This window comes from Globicephala melas, chromosome 5 (genome assembly GCF_963455315.2).
Source record: "Globicephala melas chromosome 5, mGloMel1.2, whole genome shotgun sequence".
Taxonomy (NCBI): Eukaryota; Metazoa; Chordata; class Mammalia; order Artiodactyla; family Delphinidae; genus Globicephala; species Globicephala melas.
In genome coordinates, this window is record NC_083318.1 from 71,020,857 (window position 1) to 71,039,460 (window position 18,604).

General features: G+C 37.1%; 1 protein-coding gene across 5 annotated transcripts in view; it reads left to right on the forward strand.

Moving 5' to 3' along the window:
* Positions 1 to 18,604, forward strand: part of SLAIN2 (SLAIN motif family member 2) — a 119,867-nt gene that overhangs the window by 21,790 nt on the left and 79,473 nt on the right. For 4 of the 5 annotated variants that reach the window (XR_009564000.2, XR_009564001.2, XM_030880474.3 and 1 more), the window contains exons 2-3: positions 12,146 to 12,294; positions 17,753 to 17,917. Coding sequence is in view for 3 of the 5 variants with exons in the window: in XM_030880474.3 (XP_030736334.1) it covers positions 12,146 to 12,294; positions 17,753 to 17,917 (314 nt within the window). In the remaining 2 variants the exon portion in view is untranslated. The remainder of the gene's footprint in view (positions 1 to 12,145; positions 12,295 to 17,752; positions 17,918 to 18,604) is intronic. The other variant, XM_030880476.3, reaches the window with a different exon arrangement.

The window sequence follows — 18,604 nt, forward strand, 5'->3', positions numbered from 1 at the left end:
TTTTTTTGTTTGTTTGTTTGTTTTTTGCGGTACGCAGGCCTCTCACTATTGTGGCCTCTCCTGTTGCGGAGCGCAGGCTCAGCGGCCATGGCTCACGGGCCTAGCTGCTCCGCGGTATGTGGGATCTTCCCGGACCGGGGCACGAACCCGTGTCCCCTGCATCGGCAGGAGGACTGTCACCCACTGCGCCACCAGGGAAACCCCTTAATTCATTTTTGAATTCCTGTTGAGCACCATGCCTGGCCAGTGGTAGCTGCCACATAAACATTTGTTTAAATGACTGATTGTGGCTTGATACTAAGCCTTCAAGTGCTTAGAGTTTAGCTTGGAGACAGAATGAACACAGAATTCGGTCCTCTCTGAAATCAGCAATGAGAGTTCACAGCAGAAAGGTTTATATGGACTTGAATGTGAGAGCTGAGACTTAGGATTTAGGTACAGATAGGCGGAAGGGTATTTCTTGCTGCTCTGTCAGAATCAAAAAGTGCAGGGAAAAGAATGAGTGCTTCATTTGAGTAGGGTAAAGCGAAGTCTGTGAAGATACAAATTTGTTGGGGAACAAGTAAGAAATTTGAATCATTGGGTTGGAGACCATACTGTGGATTGCTTGTGAAATCTAGGAGGAGATTTTTGAGTGTCGGAATATCCTTAACAAAATCGTGTTTTGGAAAGATTAGTGTGGCAATAGTATGTAGGTGGGAAGAGAAGACGTAGGTACTTTTGTGGGCTAGAAAACTGAACCTCTGATCTTTACCAACCTCTTGGGCCCAGACGCACATAGCAAAACTGAAATTCAAACCAAAGTATTGAGTCCATAATGATAGTCTTTCCATTTCATCCCAACCACTTACAATTGATTGCATGAAAACAGTCATCTCAAGCTAAATGAATAAAGATCAGATTTGTTTAGTTCCTCTTATAAAACATCTACATTGTTTAAAAATATCGTTTTGATCTTGCTTTCTTATATAAGGGTATCGACGTTAAATAACGTCGATATCGACGTTAAATAACGATGATAAATTCTTTGTTGTGAGGGCTGTGCTGTGTGTGATATGATGTCTAGCAACATCCCTGGCCAAGCAAAAATGTCAGACATTGCCAGATGTTTCCTGGGGGCAAAATCACCCCAAGTATTGCCTTAAAGCATACTTACGGTGTCTACTTGACCAGAAATATTTAGTGCTGTATTGCAGGAATAAGTATCTTATTCTAGTAACTTTCCTCCATTTACATTTCTAAGTCATAAAATAATGTTCTGAAAATTAGGAAAAATTAAAATGATTGTGTGATTTATTGTACAAACTATTTGAGAGTCAAGGGAGTGCTGAGATGCCAAAACAACAGGTTTAAATGAGGACTTACACCTGGGCAAACTGGGATGAACAGTCACCATGGGAGTAATCATAAAACATTTATTGAGTACCTACTATGAGTAGAGCACTGTGTTAAGATGATAAGGAGTAGTCAGAAGAACTGTGGCAGTTGGAAAGCCTCATGAAAAATGGAGTCTTGAATTGGTCTAGAGGTAAGGCTTGGGTTAGACAAGGAAAATGGAAAGGAAATTATTTTTGCCCCTGTAGTAAAAAGAGCTATAAGCAAAGACACATCTGTGGTTTAACAGATGTGTGAAGTGAACATTTATTTGGCCATTTTGTCTGGACAAGAGGGTTTTTTATTGGAGTACCTGAGAGAGAAGATCAAGGATGTGGTTTTGCATCGAAAACACAGGATCTTGAAAATTAAGTTGGGGAGTACATCCAGTGAGAAAGTTTTTGAGCTGTGAAACAATGTTTATCCTGACCTGTGTTTTGGAGAGCTAAGTGGTAGTAGAGGATGGATTGGAAGGTTGAAAGTCTGGTAGGTGTGGGGAAGCCAGTTTAATGAATCGATAGAATGTGTTGATTGAATGTATGGAGTGAGAAAACAGTCAAGGTCATTATAAAAATTTTCATTTGTTGACTGGAAAAAATAATGGTGTCATTTTAGGTTTGTTTGGGGATATTTGATTTTGAGACAATGTCTATAGTAAGCACTTACAGCTCTGTGACTGACACCCAGGAGAAAAATTAGTACTAAAACTATTAGAACATATTGTATGTCCAAAAAATGATGATTGGTTATGATGAAACAAACAAAAGATTTCTTCAAATTAAAAGAGTTTCTGGGGGCTTCCCTGGTGGCGCAGTGGTTGAGAGTCCGCCTGCCGATGCAAGGGATGCGGGTTCGTGCCCCGGTCCGGGAAGATCCCACATGCTGCGGAGCGGCTGGGCCCGTGAGCCGTGGCCACTGAGCCTGCGCGTCCGGAGCCTGTGCTCCGCAGTGGGAGAGGCCACAACAGTGAGAGGCCCGCGTACTGCAAAAAAAAAAAAAAAAAAAAAAAGTTTCTGGGAATTCCCTGGCTGTCCAGTGGTTAGGACTCAGCACTTTCACTGCCAACGTGGCAAGGCCAAAAAAAACCCAATAATAAAAAAAAAAGTTTCTGGTAAACATAAAATAGTAGGAATAAATATATGGTTATATCTTATGAGGCAGCAGTTGATAAAATAACAAAAATAATGTGATGTAGGAAGTGTGTGAGGAGCTCAGGTTTTACACTTATAATGTGTATTTTCAGATCCTCATGTCATCACTTCTACCTTTGGTAATTAATAAGTGATCTTGAGAAAACTAGTAGGAAAGGGAAGAAAGTTAAGGGACTGGAGAATAGGTTAAATTTAGCCTCTTAAAGACACTGGGATGATTTGATTACTGTCACTTGAGAGAGATCCTGGTCAGTGGTTATGGGTATTTTGAAAGGAATGAGGAGGGTAGAAATGGATATGAATTAAAACAGGAAGAATTTAGTTCTGCTGATCTTACAACTGGGGTCCCCAACTGGTACATCAAGTATAACTATAGAATTTCCATGATTATAATTTTTCAGGAAAGAGGCAGTGCTCTATTATGAATTTTTGTATAATTATTTCCTTCATTCATTCTGCAATATGGTGTTCCGTTTCTATAATACTGTGTGCCAGGCAGTTTTCTTTGGGGGTGAGGGTGAGGCATAAGGAATGATGTGAAATATTCCTGTCCCTGAGATGCTTGGAGTGCTATATGAGAGAGAGTTAAACAATTATATATAGCTTATATATATACACACAACTACTTTCCCCCATCCCTCCAAATGTATTTTATGCATTTTAACCATCTTGGTATCCCGTACACTTTAATAATAAGGAATCCTCACATACTCATTCTTATCTTTCTATGTAACTCAAAAGAAAAAGAGAAGAGATGGGACTTCCCTTTTGGTCCAGTGATTAAGACACCACACTCCCACTGCAAGGTGTGCGGGGTTCGATCCCTGGTTGGGGGAACTAAGATCCCACATGCCATTCAGGATGGCCAAAAACTTAAAAAAAAAAAAAAAGAGAGAGAGAGAAAAGAGAATGTCTGGGCTGCCTTTTTTTTTTTTTCTTTAAAGGTTTTTTTTTTTTTAATAAATTTATTTATTTATTTTTGGCTGCGTTGGGTCTTCATTGCTGTGTGCGGACTTTCTCTAGTTGCGGAGAGCAGGAGCTACTCTTCGTTGCAGTGCACGGGCTTCTCGTTGTGGTGGCTTCTCTTGTTGCAGAGCATGGGCTCTAGGCACGCGGGTTTCAGTAGTTGTGGCACACGGGCTCAGTAGTTGTGGCACATGGGCTTAGTTGCTCCACGGCATGTGGGATCTTCCCGGACCAGGGCTCAAACCCATGTCCCCTGCATTAGCAGGTGGATTCTTAACCACTACGCCACCAGGGAAGTCCCTGGGCTGGTCTTAATATTAACTTTAGTTCTATAAGCAGAGTATAGTGTATTCTCTCTTCCTACTGTGGCGTAGCGTAAAGATATTGCCAAATTTTCTTTAGCACTTTAATTACCTGATATTTTATTTAATTATTTATTTTTTTGTAATTGCTATCTATGGATGCAATTGTAGCTAAGCAGATATGTATTATGTATTAGTCAATACACATTAAAACTGTCTCTTTCTTTGCAGCTGTTGCCACAATTTGCAGTCTGGTATAGTTTGAGACTTCCAGTCTTCCTGATGTCTTTTCTCAAAACAAAACAACTCATTTTCTGATTGCCACACTCCCAGTTGGTCTCCCAGCAGTACACAATTACGCCTCAACACTAGATGTTTGTCTCTTTAAAGAAGTAATTTCCAACCTCAGTTTTGTGGCATCCCAAGGAATATCAAAATTGTTTTGATACTCTTAAAATTAAAAAACCCATGCCATACCAGAATGAGAATCAAGAGAATCATGAAATGAAAATGGAAGCATAGAGTGTCACTGTCTAAAAGTTTGGGATTTACTACTTTAAAACTTTTCTTCAGTCTGTTCTGCTTGCTCTGCCCTGTTTGTTGATTCACCATGTTGTGTTCTGCTGTCATACCAGCAGTTTATGTCTGTATCCTGCCCTGCAGCCATTGTCACTTCAGGGCTTGTAAACTGTTCTAAGACTTTATTAATGAATTTGCCTTGTAAATAATTACCACTATTATTTATTACTAAAATTTCAAAAAGACTCTTACTACATATGAACTGAAGATATTTTTCTTCAATTGAGTTGTGATTTTTTAAATTGTATTTAATAGTGGGATCTATTACAACTTTATATTTTGTGGTTCATAAGGCTTAGAAGAGAGCAGGGAACAGCAGGAGGCCATTAGAATGATTACTATATTGAAGCCTTTAAGTCAAGGATCTTGTACATTCTTTTAGAAAATGTATTAGTTGGTAAAGTATGTAAAGTATTAGTTGGTAAAGTTAAGAGCTTAGGTTCTGAAGCAATCCTGGTTTTGCCACTTAACAGCTATGTCACCTTGGACAAGTCATTTAGCTCACTGTGCCTCTTGACCTCATCTGTAAACCAGGGATTATATTAGTACCTATCTCATAAGCTTATTGGGAAGATTGAAAGGGTTAGTATATTTTAAATACTGAGGAACTTCCCTGGTGGTCCAGTGGGCAAGACTCTGAACTCCCAATGCTGGGGGGCTGGGTTCGATCCCTTGTTGGGGAACTAAAATCTGGTGCAGCCAAAATAAATAAATAAAATACTGAAACCATGCCTGCCATGTAATAAGCCCTTGATTAATAATAACATTAATTATTATTTCACATTGACTCAGGAAGGTTGTTAAATCATTATAAAGCAATGTATCCTAATAGTTTATTAAATTATATTTAGGTGTGGGTACGGCCAAAGATACTTTTATTAATGAAAGTTTAAAAAAAACCATATACAATGGAATATTACTCAGCCATAAAAAGGAATGAAATAGTGCCATTTGTAGAGACGTGGATAGACCTAGAGACTGTCATATAAAGTGAAATAAGTCAGAAAGAGAAAAACAAATAGCATATAATATCTCTTATATGTGGAATCTAGAAAATGGTACAGATGAACTTATTTGCAAAGCAGAAATAGAGACACAGATGTAGAGAACAAACTTATGGATACCAAGGCGGGAAGGGGGGTGTGGAATGAATTGGGAGATTGGGATTGACTTATATACACTACTATGTGTAAAATAGATAACTAATGAGAACATACTGTATAGCACTGGGAACTCTACTCAGTGCTCTGTGGTGACCTAAATGGGAAGGAAATCTAAAAAAAGAGAGGATATATGTGTATGTATAACTGATTAACTTTGCTGTATAGCAGAAACTAACACAACATTATAAAGCAGCTATACTCCAATAAAAATTAACTTAAAAAAAACAGTAAATGAGTTCAACATACATCTGTTTCTTGTTCCTCTGCTCCCTTGTGTAGCTGACCAACTTTAGCCTTCTGCAATACCCCTTTGACATATCTGTCCGTCTTTACTCAACCCTTGGTCTTGTTCCCAGTGCCTTTTCTGAAGAAGTTACTCCACAGACCACCAACTCTGATCCATTGATTCCACACTCTGGGCAGACCTTTAAGCCTTTCCATCACCCTGATTTAAATATAAGCCTTTCCTTGACCTACTGTATAGTACAGGGAATGCTACTCAATGCTCTGTAATGACCTATATGGGAAAAGAATCTAAAAAAGAGCGGATATATGTATATGTATAACTGATTCACTTTGCTGTACACTAACATAACGTTGTAAATCAACTACACTTGAATAAAAAATTTAAAAAAAAATTCAAGCCTTTCCGGATGGACCTAGAGATTATCATACTAAGTGAAGTAAGTTGGGCAGAGAAAGACAAATATATGATATCACTTATATGTGGAATCTAAAAAAAAAGTGATAAAAATGAACTTATTTACAAAACAGAAGCAGACTCACAGACTTCGAAAACAAACCTGTGGTTACCAAAGGGGAAATGTTGGGGGAAGGGATAAATTAGGAGTTTGGGATTAACATATACACTCTACTATGTATAAAATAGGTAACCAAGGACCTACTGTATAGCACAGGGAACTCTACTCAATATTCTGTAATAACCTATATGGGAAAAGAATATGAAAATAATGGATATATGTATAACTGAATCACTTAGCTGTATACCTGAAACTAACGCAACATTGTAAATCAACTATAATATAAAATAAAAATTAAAAATAAATAAATAATAAAAATAAAATCAAATTTCCAATCTGAAAAAAAACCCCATAAAATTATAAGAATAGAAACAAAATTACAATCTCAATATGGCCACTTTGAACTTACTTTGTTATGTTTCCTTTATCTTTTTTCATATGCACTTAAAAAACATTGTAATCATTGGTGTTTTGTTCAGGGTTCATTCAGATGCAAATATATAAGTCTGTAAATGTCATTACTATTGCAGGGAATATACATTGAACTTTGTGAAGACAGAGGCTCTTTTCTTTTGCGTTGAATACACCTTACTCAGTAAATAGAGAAGTATGATTTTGAGGTATTAAAATCTGATGATTTTCCTTAGCCTGATATAATTTTTATTTTTACTTTAAATAAAGTTAAATCTTTGTTGTTCTTAGCTTTATTAGCCTACTTTCAGCTGACTGCAACATGAAAAGTGATTACTGTGGTTACTATAAATTCAGTAAAATGTCTCCAATTTCCCATCCTATCTCTGTCTTTTAATAATATGTCTGCTATGTGTATGCATAAAAAAGTCCCAAGAGACATACTGCAAACTGTAAATAACTTGGGAGGATAGAATTGGTAGGGGGAGGGAGGTTATTATCACTCCTTACATTTATACATTTCTATATTATTAAAGTTTTTTTTTTTTGTTTTGTTTTTTAATTTTTGGCTGCGTTGGGTCCTCAGTGCTGCACGCGGGCTTTCTCTAGTTGTGGTGAGCGGGGGCTACTCTTCGTTGCGGTGCGCAGGCTTCTCATTTCTCATTGCGGTGGCTTCTCTTGTTGCTGAGCACGGGCTCTAGGCACGCGAGCCTCAGTAGCTGCGGCACACAGGTTCAGTAGCTGTGGCTCAGGCTCTAGAGCACAGGCTCAGTAGTTGTGGTTCACGAGCTTAGTTGCTCCACGGCATGTGGAATCCTCCTGGACCAGGGATCAAACCTGTGTCTCCTGCATTGGCAGGCAGATTCTTAACCACTGCGCCACCCGGGAAGTCCCTAAAGTTGTTACTTTTACAAAATAGTTATATTCTTAGTTGTTTTTATCACCAGTCATGTTATACAGGTATGTGTGACATATCGGACAAAATATGATTTGTTATGATCAGTTTCATAACATTCATATTCTTAATTACATCTTTACTAGTTCTCTCACTATTAACAATAGACATAAATTATATTTAATGGTGTTTAATTCCTTTGTAATAATTGTCCTAAGGGAAAAAGCAACATCTTGAGAGACCAATTATTTCTAACATATTTTTTAACAGCTTTATTAAGATAGAATTTACATACATAAAATTCACCTGTTTTTAGTATTGAGTGATTTCTATATTTACAGAATAGTACAACCATGACCATAATCTTGGTTTAGAATATTTTCAATATCCCAGAAAGGATCTTTGTACCCATTAGCAGTCATTTCCCATTTCTCTCTCCCCATCCCCTCTCCCATCCCTGGGCAACCACCAATCTGTTTTGTCTCATAGATTTGCCTATTCTAGACATTCCATATGAATGGTATCATGCAGTATGTGGTCTTTTGTGGCTGACTTCTTTTACTTAGTTTAATGTTTTTGTGGTTTATCCATATTGTAGCATTTTTATTGCCCCGTAACGCATTTTAAAATTTTTATTTATTTATTTATTTTTGGCTGCATTGGTTCTTTGTTGCTGAGCGCAGGCTTTCTCTAGTTGCAGCAAGCGGGGGCTACTCTTTGTGTTGGTGCGCATGCTTCTTATTGCAGTGGCTTCTCTTTTCGCGGAGCATGGGCTCTAGGCTCTCGGGCTTCAGTAGTTGTGGCACGAGGGCTCAGTAGTTTTGGTGCACGGGCTTAGTTGCTCCGCAGCATGTGGGATCTTCCCGGACCAGGGCTCAAACCCGTGTCCCCTGCATTGGCAGGTGGATTCTTAACCACTGCGCCACCAGGGAAACCCCTAATATAGTCTTATGACAGGTACTTAAGGAAGGTTTCCTTGAAGAAGGGACATTTAAGTTGAGACTTCGTAAAAAGTACGAATGGGCTGGCCGAAGTTGGGCAAGGGAGGGTGAGGTAACCAAGAAGTGGAATTGAGTTTGTTTAAGGCAAGGGGAACAGCATGCACAAAATGACCTAGAAGCAAAAGTGTTGGGCTTTTCAGGAGTAGAAATTAGTACCATATGGCTATTATTTAGATTTGAGTGGTGGAGAAGGGTGAGAAATGTAGCTAAAAAAAAAAAGGTACTGCAACAGTTAGATCATTGCTGTGTTTCAAGGGCCACGGGGGCTGTGTTTTGGAAAAAAACTATCATAAGGGCAAAAGGAAACTGGCATAGAATTTTTAGCAGAGGAATATTAATAGTCAGATTCATATTTCAGAAAACAATTTGGCTGCAGTATATAGAATGGATTGGAAGGGAGCAAGACCAGAGATTTTAAAATTTTTAAAAGATTGTTCATTTTCAGAATTCTTCTGGCCATTCTTTGTCTTTACATTTTCATGTAACTTCTAGAATTAGGTTGTCCATTTCTATAAAAATGCCTGCTGACATTTTTGTAGGGATTGTATTCTGTTGATCAGTTTGGAAGAATTGACATCTTGACAACATTGAGTCTTCAGATCTAGGAACATGGTACATCTCTCCATTTACTTAAGTCTTTCATTTCTCTCAGCAATGTTTTATTGTTTTCGGTGTACAACTCTTGCACTTCATTTGTTAAATTTATTCCTAAGTATTCTTTTTGATGCTGTTGTGAATGGAATTGTTATATTTATTTCATATTTGAGTTCATTGATACATAGAAATAAGTTGATTTTCTTTTTTTTTTGGCCTGTTGATCTCATATCCTGTGACCTTGCTAAACACATTAATTAAGTCTAGTTGATTTCGTTTGCTTTCAGTAGATTCCTACAAAGGATTTTCTATGTACAGGATCATACTGTCTGTGAATAAAGACAATTTTACTTTTTTCTTTCCCACATGGATGCCTTAATTTCTTGTTCTTGCCTTTCTGCACTGGCTAGACACTGTAGTACCACACTGAATAGAGATGTTGATAGTGTGCATCCTTAACTTTGTTCCCAGTCTTAGGAGAAGCATTCAGTCTTTTACCATTAGATCTATTTTCTGAAAGAGTTTGTATAGGATTGGCATTACTTTTCCTTAGTATTGATAAAATTAATAAGTGAAGGCATCTGGAACTGGGCTTTTCTTTACAGGAAGATTTCTCATTACTAATTCAATTTATTTTTATAAATCTCTTCAGAGTCTCTATTTCTTCTTGAGTCCCATTTGATAACGTGTATCTTTCTAGGAATTTGTGTATCCAGTCTTCCAGTCTATCTGTTTTGTTGGTGTAAAGTTCTTCAAAATATTCCTTACAATTCTTTTAATATTGGTAGTGTTTGTAGCAATGCTTACTCCTTTTTTTTTTAGTTTTATTGCGATATAATTGAGATACAGTACTGTATAAGTTTAAGGTGTACAGCGTAATGACATTACTTACGTATTTTGCAAGATGATTACCACAATAAGTTTATTTAACATTCATCATCTCATACAGATACAAAAGGAGGGGGGAAGAAGAAGAAAATTGTTTTCCTTGTGTTGAGAACTTTCAGGAAATGTTGGGCTTTTTGGTTTTTTTTTTTTAATTGGAGTATAGTTGATTTACAGTATTGTTTCAGGTGTACAGCAAAGTGAATCAGTTATACATACATGTATGTCCATTTATATTCTTTTCCCATAAATGCCATTACAAAACATTGTCTCTACTATAGTCTGTACTATACAGTAGGTCCTTATTAGTTATATATAGTAGTGTGTATCACTTTTTCTTTCACACTTTGGCAATTCATGTGAAAGAAGCCAGACACACAAAACACACATTGTATGATTCTGTTTATATGAAATGTTTAGAAAGGAACATGGAGCAGAAAGCAGATTTGTTATTGCCTAGGGCTGGAGGTAGAAACGGAAAGGGGGTTTCTTTTTAGGGTGATAAAAATGTTCTAAAATTACATGGTGGTGATGGTTTGGGTAACTAAATACTAAATTCATCAAATTATACAATGAATTTTATGGTGCAGAAATTACACAGGCAAATTTTATGGTATGTAAATTACATCTTGAAAAGGCTGTTTTTAAAAAAAGTTGTAAGGTACTTTTAGCATCTTTAAAAATACAGAAACTACTATAAACTAAATGAATAAAACATCAATAATTCAAAATCAGTTTAAAACATCATAATCTCGCCTATACCAGGTGAATGGTAGCTTTCCTGTTTTTGTCAATGGCACTATAATTCTTTCAGTTACAACAGCTAAAAATTTAAGAGTAATTTTGTATTCCATCTTTTTTTATTTCCTACCCTTATCAATTTGCCTACTAAAAACATTTTTTTTCACTGATGCTTTTGAATTTCTTAAATAATAATATACAGTTCAGTCAAGAGGGACTGTTTTCTGATGGACACAGCCAATTTATTGATGGCTAATGTAACTTATAAGTTGAGATTGTCAAGATTTTACTTGTCAAGAAAACTTGAAAAATATTGCTTTATTCGCCTATTTCTGCTAAAATTAAGTCATAGAGGCCCAGTGGGAGAGCTGAACCTCCACCTCTATGCAGCATCAACAAGACAGGAGGAGGCAATGTCAGATGGGGCACTTTTTCTCCCTTTTCCCCATCCTCCATGAGTTAGTCAGGTGCAGTAAAGGAGCTGATTTTACATCCCATCCATCTGGAAGTGCAGTAATTTTGTTTACATCATAGATTTCACTTAAGTGTCTTAATTTGGAAACCACTCTGGTTAGAATTCAAGTAACTTCACATTTTTCATATAGAGTAACATTTGAAATAAATTAACATCAATTGATGTAATCTGAACTAATCTGAGGAAAAACAAATGAAGTAGGAAGTATCTTCCCACCTTTTTGTTTTTATATGCCTTCCCCAGGAGCTTATAAAATACTTTTCCTTTCTGCTTTACTGAAACTGAAGTAATTTCATAAATTGATTCATATTGTTATTAAGGATTTTTTAATGTATTGCTTTTCTCTGACGTATCATTTGAAAAAAGGGCTACAGAGTGGGTACTGCTTAAGTAAAAGGAATGCATTACTAATGGTGAATGTGTGGTTTGTGGTAGGAAGGGAACTGGGAGTTGGAAAGCAAGGTATTTATCTGCCTTCTAGACAGGACTTAATGATATGTTTATATTAGGGAGTTAAGAACTATTGAAAACAGAATAAAATATTGTAAAGACTGTTTCTTCATAGTTTTTGAAATGAGAGTAAAAGAGAAAAATAAAGACACATTTTAGGACTGGACAGTTGGCCTCATTTGGGTTCATTTAATAGTTGAGATTTGGGCTTATATTGATGATTGTAGTGTCATTTTCTTCCTGTGCAGAAAGTAAATGTGGGTGATTTTAAACATACTCCATCATTTTTACTCCCTATCCCCCAATTTAAATCTGTTCCAAAGGATCCCTATTTTATAACCTTGTGCTTAATAATTAACATTACCCTTTTTTGTTTTTGTTTTTTGTTTTCTTCTAGGCTGTATTCATCACCAAAGAAAAAACTTACACCAATGCAGAAATCAGTTAGTCCTTTAGTTTGGTGCAGGCAAGTTTTGGATTACCCAAGTCCTGATGTTGAATGTGCTAAAAAGTCTCTTATCCACAAACTTGATCAAACTATGTCAGGTATGTCTATAATTTTACTTGTAAATTCATCTCTTTGCTTTCTTTAATCAAAAAACAGATAAATGTTGACTGGTATGTTTTTAGGAAGGCAGTTCTTTGCTTGAGGGGTGTTTTCCAAATCACATTGTGCATGCCATCGTGAGTTTTTGCCATATGCACATAACCCTGTTCTGTTATTTTCTTAATAGCCTTTAAAAAAAAATCTCCGTATTTTTATTTAGCTTCATCCTAAAAAATATCCATGAAATAATGGATTTTATGTAATAAGGTTTTTTCTGGTGCAAGCTAAAATAAATAATTATTTTAAAAAAATGTTTTGTCTGATATCATCTAAAATCATCTCACCAGCCTCAGGGAAATTCTGATGTGGTAGAAAGATACAGGTTGAGAACCAAAGAGCCCTCATTCTCACTCTGTCACTTTGTTGCTATGTGACTCCGCGAATTATTTAACTCCTATAAGCTCAGTTTTCTTATAAGCATGATGAACCCTGTAAGTGTTATTTAAGGATTAAATGATAATGTTGAAAGAGCCTAGCATGTTTTTCTGGCTGGTAGTGCTTAGTCAATGTATTCATTTCCCCTCTTTTTTTTTTTTTAACTTGACATTTTAAGTTAAACTGCTTTTATGTTCTATTGTTTAATAGCATTCACAAAGCTGACAAAATGTGTCACTCTAATGGCATTTAAATGTAGCATGCCAGTGTGTTAGAAATGTAGGAAAAATATTATTGACTCTTTCTTGGAATTACTCTCAATCTTTTAAAAATATGTTTCAAAAAAAATTAAAAAATTAAAAAAGAGAATATCAGTTTCTGGGAATTCCCTGGGGGTCCGGTGGATAGTACTCAACGCTTTCAGTGCTGGGGCCCTGGTTCAGTCCCTGGTCAGGGAACTAAGATCCTGCAAGCCTCGCAGCGAGGCCAAAAAAAAAAAAAAGAGTATCAGTTTCCTGGAATGCTCATGTAGTAAAAGATTGATGCATGATTACTAATCCTAAATAGAGTTTTGTTTTTTGCTTTGTGTTTACTTGGCAGCCATGTCCTTAAAATTGCTTTTTTTTGGCTTTATTATTGAGGTACGTCCTCTTTTTTAGAGTGTAAGCTGCAAATGGTCAGGGGAAGCAGGGGGGAGCCTACACAGTTAAACTGTCATATAGTAAAGTGTAGTTTGTTGTGGCAGGAGCAGTGGTTATTATAAGAAAATAACGTATGGGATGGACATAGGGGAGAAAACCAAAGCTGTTGCACTTCAAAAGTAGCAATTGGAGTGAGTAGCTTTTTGCTTTATTATAACAAAGGCATTAAAGATAGTAGGAGCATGTAAGAAAAGCTGTTACTCTTGAACCATTACTAGGTGTAATCAAGTACTGGATCTGCTTAACAGTGTTTAGATTTTGTAGCTGTATGCACAGAGCAATAGCTATAGCTGTATATATTCAAAGAAAAATAATTTGGCTGTTGCAAGTTTGAACCTTGTAGTCCTAAACCTCTCTTTTCCCAAGTTAAAGGGAAGATTGTTTTTTAAATGTATTTTTTTGATAAGGCAAAGCTTCCTAGGAACTTAGCTATTATATTCTAGCACAGCCGTTTTCTACTCCATCATACTCAGCTTCTCTTTAGTGTACCAGCACCTGTTCCTAAGATATTCTTCTCTTGTTTTTTTGATAGCACATTATCTTTTTTACCCTTATTCTCCCTCCGGTTTTCTTTTCAGTCTTCTTTAAAGTTTCTCCCTTCTCTGCCCATCTTTTTGTGTGTGTTTTGGGGGGGGAGATAATATTTATATAGCACAAATTTCCCACTTTCACCATTTTTAAATATACAGTTCATACAGTTCAGTGGCATTAAGTACATTCACATTGCCATCACCACTCTCTATCTCCAGAACTTTTTTGTTATCCCATACTAAAATTCTGTACCCATTAAACTTCCCATTCTTCCTGCCTTCCCCCCACCCCCGCCCCATCTGCCCAGGTCTCTCTTTTGCCCCATTTCTCTCTGTTTTGATGATTTCATCCATTCATACTATATCCAGTATCATCTTTATTCAAACTAATCTCCTTTATTTATGCATATTCAATATTTTTTGAGAACCTGTTATGTATCAGGCGTTGGGCAAAGGGTAGCGGATACATGATGAAGAAAGACTAACACTGTACCTGCACTCACGGAGTTTGGCATCTAGTAGGGGAAACATGTTAATAAAATAATTTTTATAACTGGTGATATGTAATAAAAGAATGATCTACAGTGCTTTGAGCTTGGAGAAATTAGAATTTTACTTCAGGAAGTAATGTTTGGCCTGAGTCCTAAAGATTCAGGAAAATTTAAGTGGGCTAAAGGGGAAGGCGACAGAGGGAGTAGAGTGTTCCAGGTGGTGAGAACAGCTTGTGCAAAGGCTCTGTGGGAGGCCTTTGGGAGCATATGGGAGGGAGCCTAGTGTACATGAGGAACTGGACATGAGGTCAGAACAATATGTAGGAGCCAGACTCTGCAAGGCCTTAGAGACCATGTTAAAGGTTTTGGACTTTATTCTAATATTCTAAAAGCAATGGGAAGATACTGAAGGGTTTTATTCAAGGGTATGGTATGTGTTGGCAGGAAGAAGAAATGATAGGATTTGCACGTTGATGAGGACATGCTTAGCTGTAGTATGGAGAGTAGATTGGAGAGGGCCAAAAGTGAACCGTAGGATGCTTTTGAGGGGGGTTGATGATGATAGCTGCGTAGTGTGTGTTGGGGGGAAAGGGTTGTAGTGGAGATGAAAAGGTGTGAAAGGAAAAAGGAATGAACCAAATATGAGGAAATGAGGGAGAAGAAAGTATCAGCAGTGATTTCTAGCTTTCCAGCTTGTGTAATAGGATGAATGTTGTTATCATTCTGAGATAGAGACCCCAGGAAGAGAATTTGTTTTAGTTCGAAAATAATGAGTTTGGATTTGGACTTGTTGGCTCTGGGGTGCATTTGCCATACCCTCAGGGGAGACATTAAATGGGCAGCATATATGGGACTGAAGCTCATGGAAACTTAGGCCTGGAGATATAAATAATGGATATTTGGGGGAATAGAGATAATAACTAATGTTGTGAGTATGAATGAGATTTCTCAAGAAAAAGAATATGGTTTAGAGTGAGAAGATAAAAGAGTTGAGAACTTGAAATGCTAGTGATTAAATAACCAAATAAAGAGAGACTGCGCTTCAAAGGAAATAGAACAGTAAAGAGATAGGAAGGAATGAACACCCGTATTTCTGCTCAGGTTGATATATTGAGATCATGCTACATACTAAATATGTTTCGTGGTGTCTTGTCTCATGGTGAATACGTAGAAAAATATGTAGAAAACTATACTGACCAACTTACCACACTATCCAACTAAACAGAAAAACTAAACAGAAAGCATGTGTTCCTCCTCCCAAAACCAGTGCTCTGCTTATAGGCAAACCAGAAACTTCAGAAACATCTTATTGTTTTTTCCCTTTAGAAATCCTTACCGGGTTTTTTTTTTGTTGTTTTTTTTTTGTTTTTTGCGGTACCCAGGCCTCTCACTGTTGTGGCCTCTCCTGTTGCGGAGCACAGGCTCCAGACGCGCAGGCTCAGCGGCCATGGCTCAACGGGCCCAGCCGCTCCAAGGCATGTGGGATCTTCCCGGACCGGGGCACGAACCCGTGTCCCCTGCATCGGCAGGCGGACTCCCAACCACTGCGCCACCAGGGAAGCCCCGGTTTTTAATATTTATCCTTTTCTTCCTTTTTTTTTTTTTTTTGGCCACTTTTATTGCCTAGTTCAGTCTAATCTATTTAACATTAGAATTTCCATCAGTTTTTTTTCCTTAAGCTGATTGGATCATATTACTCTTGCTCAAAAGTCCCCGATGGTGTTATCACTGCTACTGAACAAATTTCAGACTCCTGAGCATAGTATTCCAGGCCTCCTGTGACCTGGCCCCAGCTGGTTGTTCCTGTTTTGTCGCTCACCATGAACTTTACCTTTCTAGATTACTCACTGTTATTCCCTGGACACTCTATGCATTTTCAAGACATGGTTTTAGTTTATGTTATAAACACAGATGAAAACATATACTTTCCCCACTTCCAGTGTCCTACCAAATTATCCTCTCAAGACTGCTCCAGTGCCTCTCCTTCCAAAAAGCCTTACTACCTACTTTCTCTCAGTTGTAATGAATTACTCCTATCTCATCATTTCCATTAGCCTCTTTGCGCCTTTATGATAGTACTCATTTCATTTTGCCTTGAAATCACTGTTTTTTCTGCCTGCACTACTTGGCTTTAGGCCTCTTGAGAAGAAGTACCATGTCACATTTGTGTATTTATTCTGCATAGTACTTTGGTGATGGTCATAAATATGAATAAGCTGTAGATTTTAGAATAGGGTGAAGAAAAGAAAAAATATTTTAAGTATTAATTTTTCTTGTATATAATTGATATCTTAGCCCTACTTTCATACTATTTTTATAATTTTATATGCATAGCACAAATTTTTCCCCTTTTTTGGCAGAAGTATTCTCCTTGGTCCAGAAAATGGGGTGGGGGGGGGTTTTTTAAAAAAAGAATTCTTGTATGTTTGACCTTAATCTGGCCTAAATAGTCAGTATTGCTTTATTTTTTCAAAAATCCAAACTTTGGAACGACTATTTTTAAAACTCATTATTTCATAGTTTTTTGTTGTTATTAGCAGTGTGTGTTTGTTATAGAAAAATGAGACAACACAAATATGCTTTTATATTCATTTTATTTTTAAAGGCCATTCAAGGTTGACACAGTTGGAATAAACTTTCCAACAAGATAGAAGTAACTTAATTTAGTAGCTAATAATTTGTTGAGGAGATATTCTTCCTATAGTATTATTTCTGTTTGGTGTGGCTCCTGTTTTATTTGCATAACAAAATTTAAGATAGTGGAAGTATTTTGTTGGGATTATTAATGTGATATATTTCTCTCCACTACTATAGAAATGTTTCTGTGTTTAAACTGAGATAATGACTTGCTGAATTTCCTAATTGGAAAAATTTTTTTTTATAAATTTATTTATATTTTTAATTTTTGGCTGTGTTGGGTCTTCGTTGCTGCGCACGGGCTTTCTCTAGTTGGAGCGAGTGGGGCCTACTCTTCATTGCGGTGCGCGGGCTTCTCATTGCAGTGGCTTCTCTTGTTGCAGAGCATGGGCTCTAGGTGCATGGGCTTCAGTAGTTGTGGCACATGGGCTCAGTAGTTGTGGCTCGCAAGCTCTAGAGCACAGGCTCAGTAGTTGTGGCGCACGGGCTTGGTTGCTCCGCAGCATGTGGAATCTTCCCGGACCAGGGCTCGAACCCTTGTCCCCTGCATTGGCAGGCGGATTCTTAACCGCTCTGCCACCAGGGAAGTCCCCCAGTAGGAAAACTTTTGCGATGTTATTAGCCTTTTCTTCAATTTGATTTTTCCCCTTGTCATTAATGCAGCTCTCAAGAGGCAGAATTTGTATAATAATCCTTTCAACTCCATCAGTTACACAAGTCCTTACAGTCCAAATGCCAGTAGCCCATACAGCAGTGGTTTCAATTCTCCGTCCTCAACCCCAGTGCGACCTCCTATAGTCAAACAGCTAATACTTCCTGGAAATTCAGGTAAGGAGAGACGAAATGGAGTAATTAAGAAATGGTTTTTAACTTACTGCCCTGCCTCAGAAAATAACTTACTCATCAGTAGTTCAAGTTCCTTTATTTATGAAACCTCCAACTGGTTAGAGAAGATATTATTGAGGTGCTACTTAGCACCAGGTAGTATGGTACTAGGCACCAGTGATACAGATAAGCCAAGTTACATTCATAAAGTTTTCTTTAGCATGTGTGTAAAAGTTTTTTAATGTGGCTTGAGAAAAATAGCGTCAGGCTTTATTTTTTTAACCAGTAGATGCTTACTGAGTAGCTTGCTTAGGTTGTAAAAGCTACAGAGTTAAACTCTTCTAATAGGAGTTTTAATAAGCTTTGATATTGTAGTTAAATAATAGTACAAGGCTGTATATGAATGTGCCAAGAGAGTGTTTAGAGCTCTAAATGATATGGGAGAGGGATAGATTGCTATAATTGGGGGAAGAATGTTCTGCTGTGGTTCTGTGACTGAGACTGTTATTCTGTAGCTTACTGTTCTTTAGATTTCACCATTCAGTTACTCTTATTACTGCTATTGGTATGATTAATTATCATAGCTTCCTTAAAAATTAAAGTATTATTAACCACCTCAAACTTTTGACTTGTATACTCCCTAGTCTCATCACTTATTGACCCTGAAGTTTGTTCTGTACGTAGGTTGTT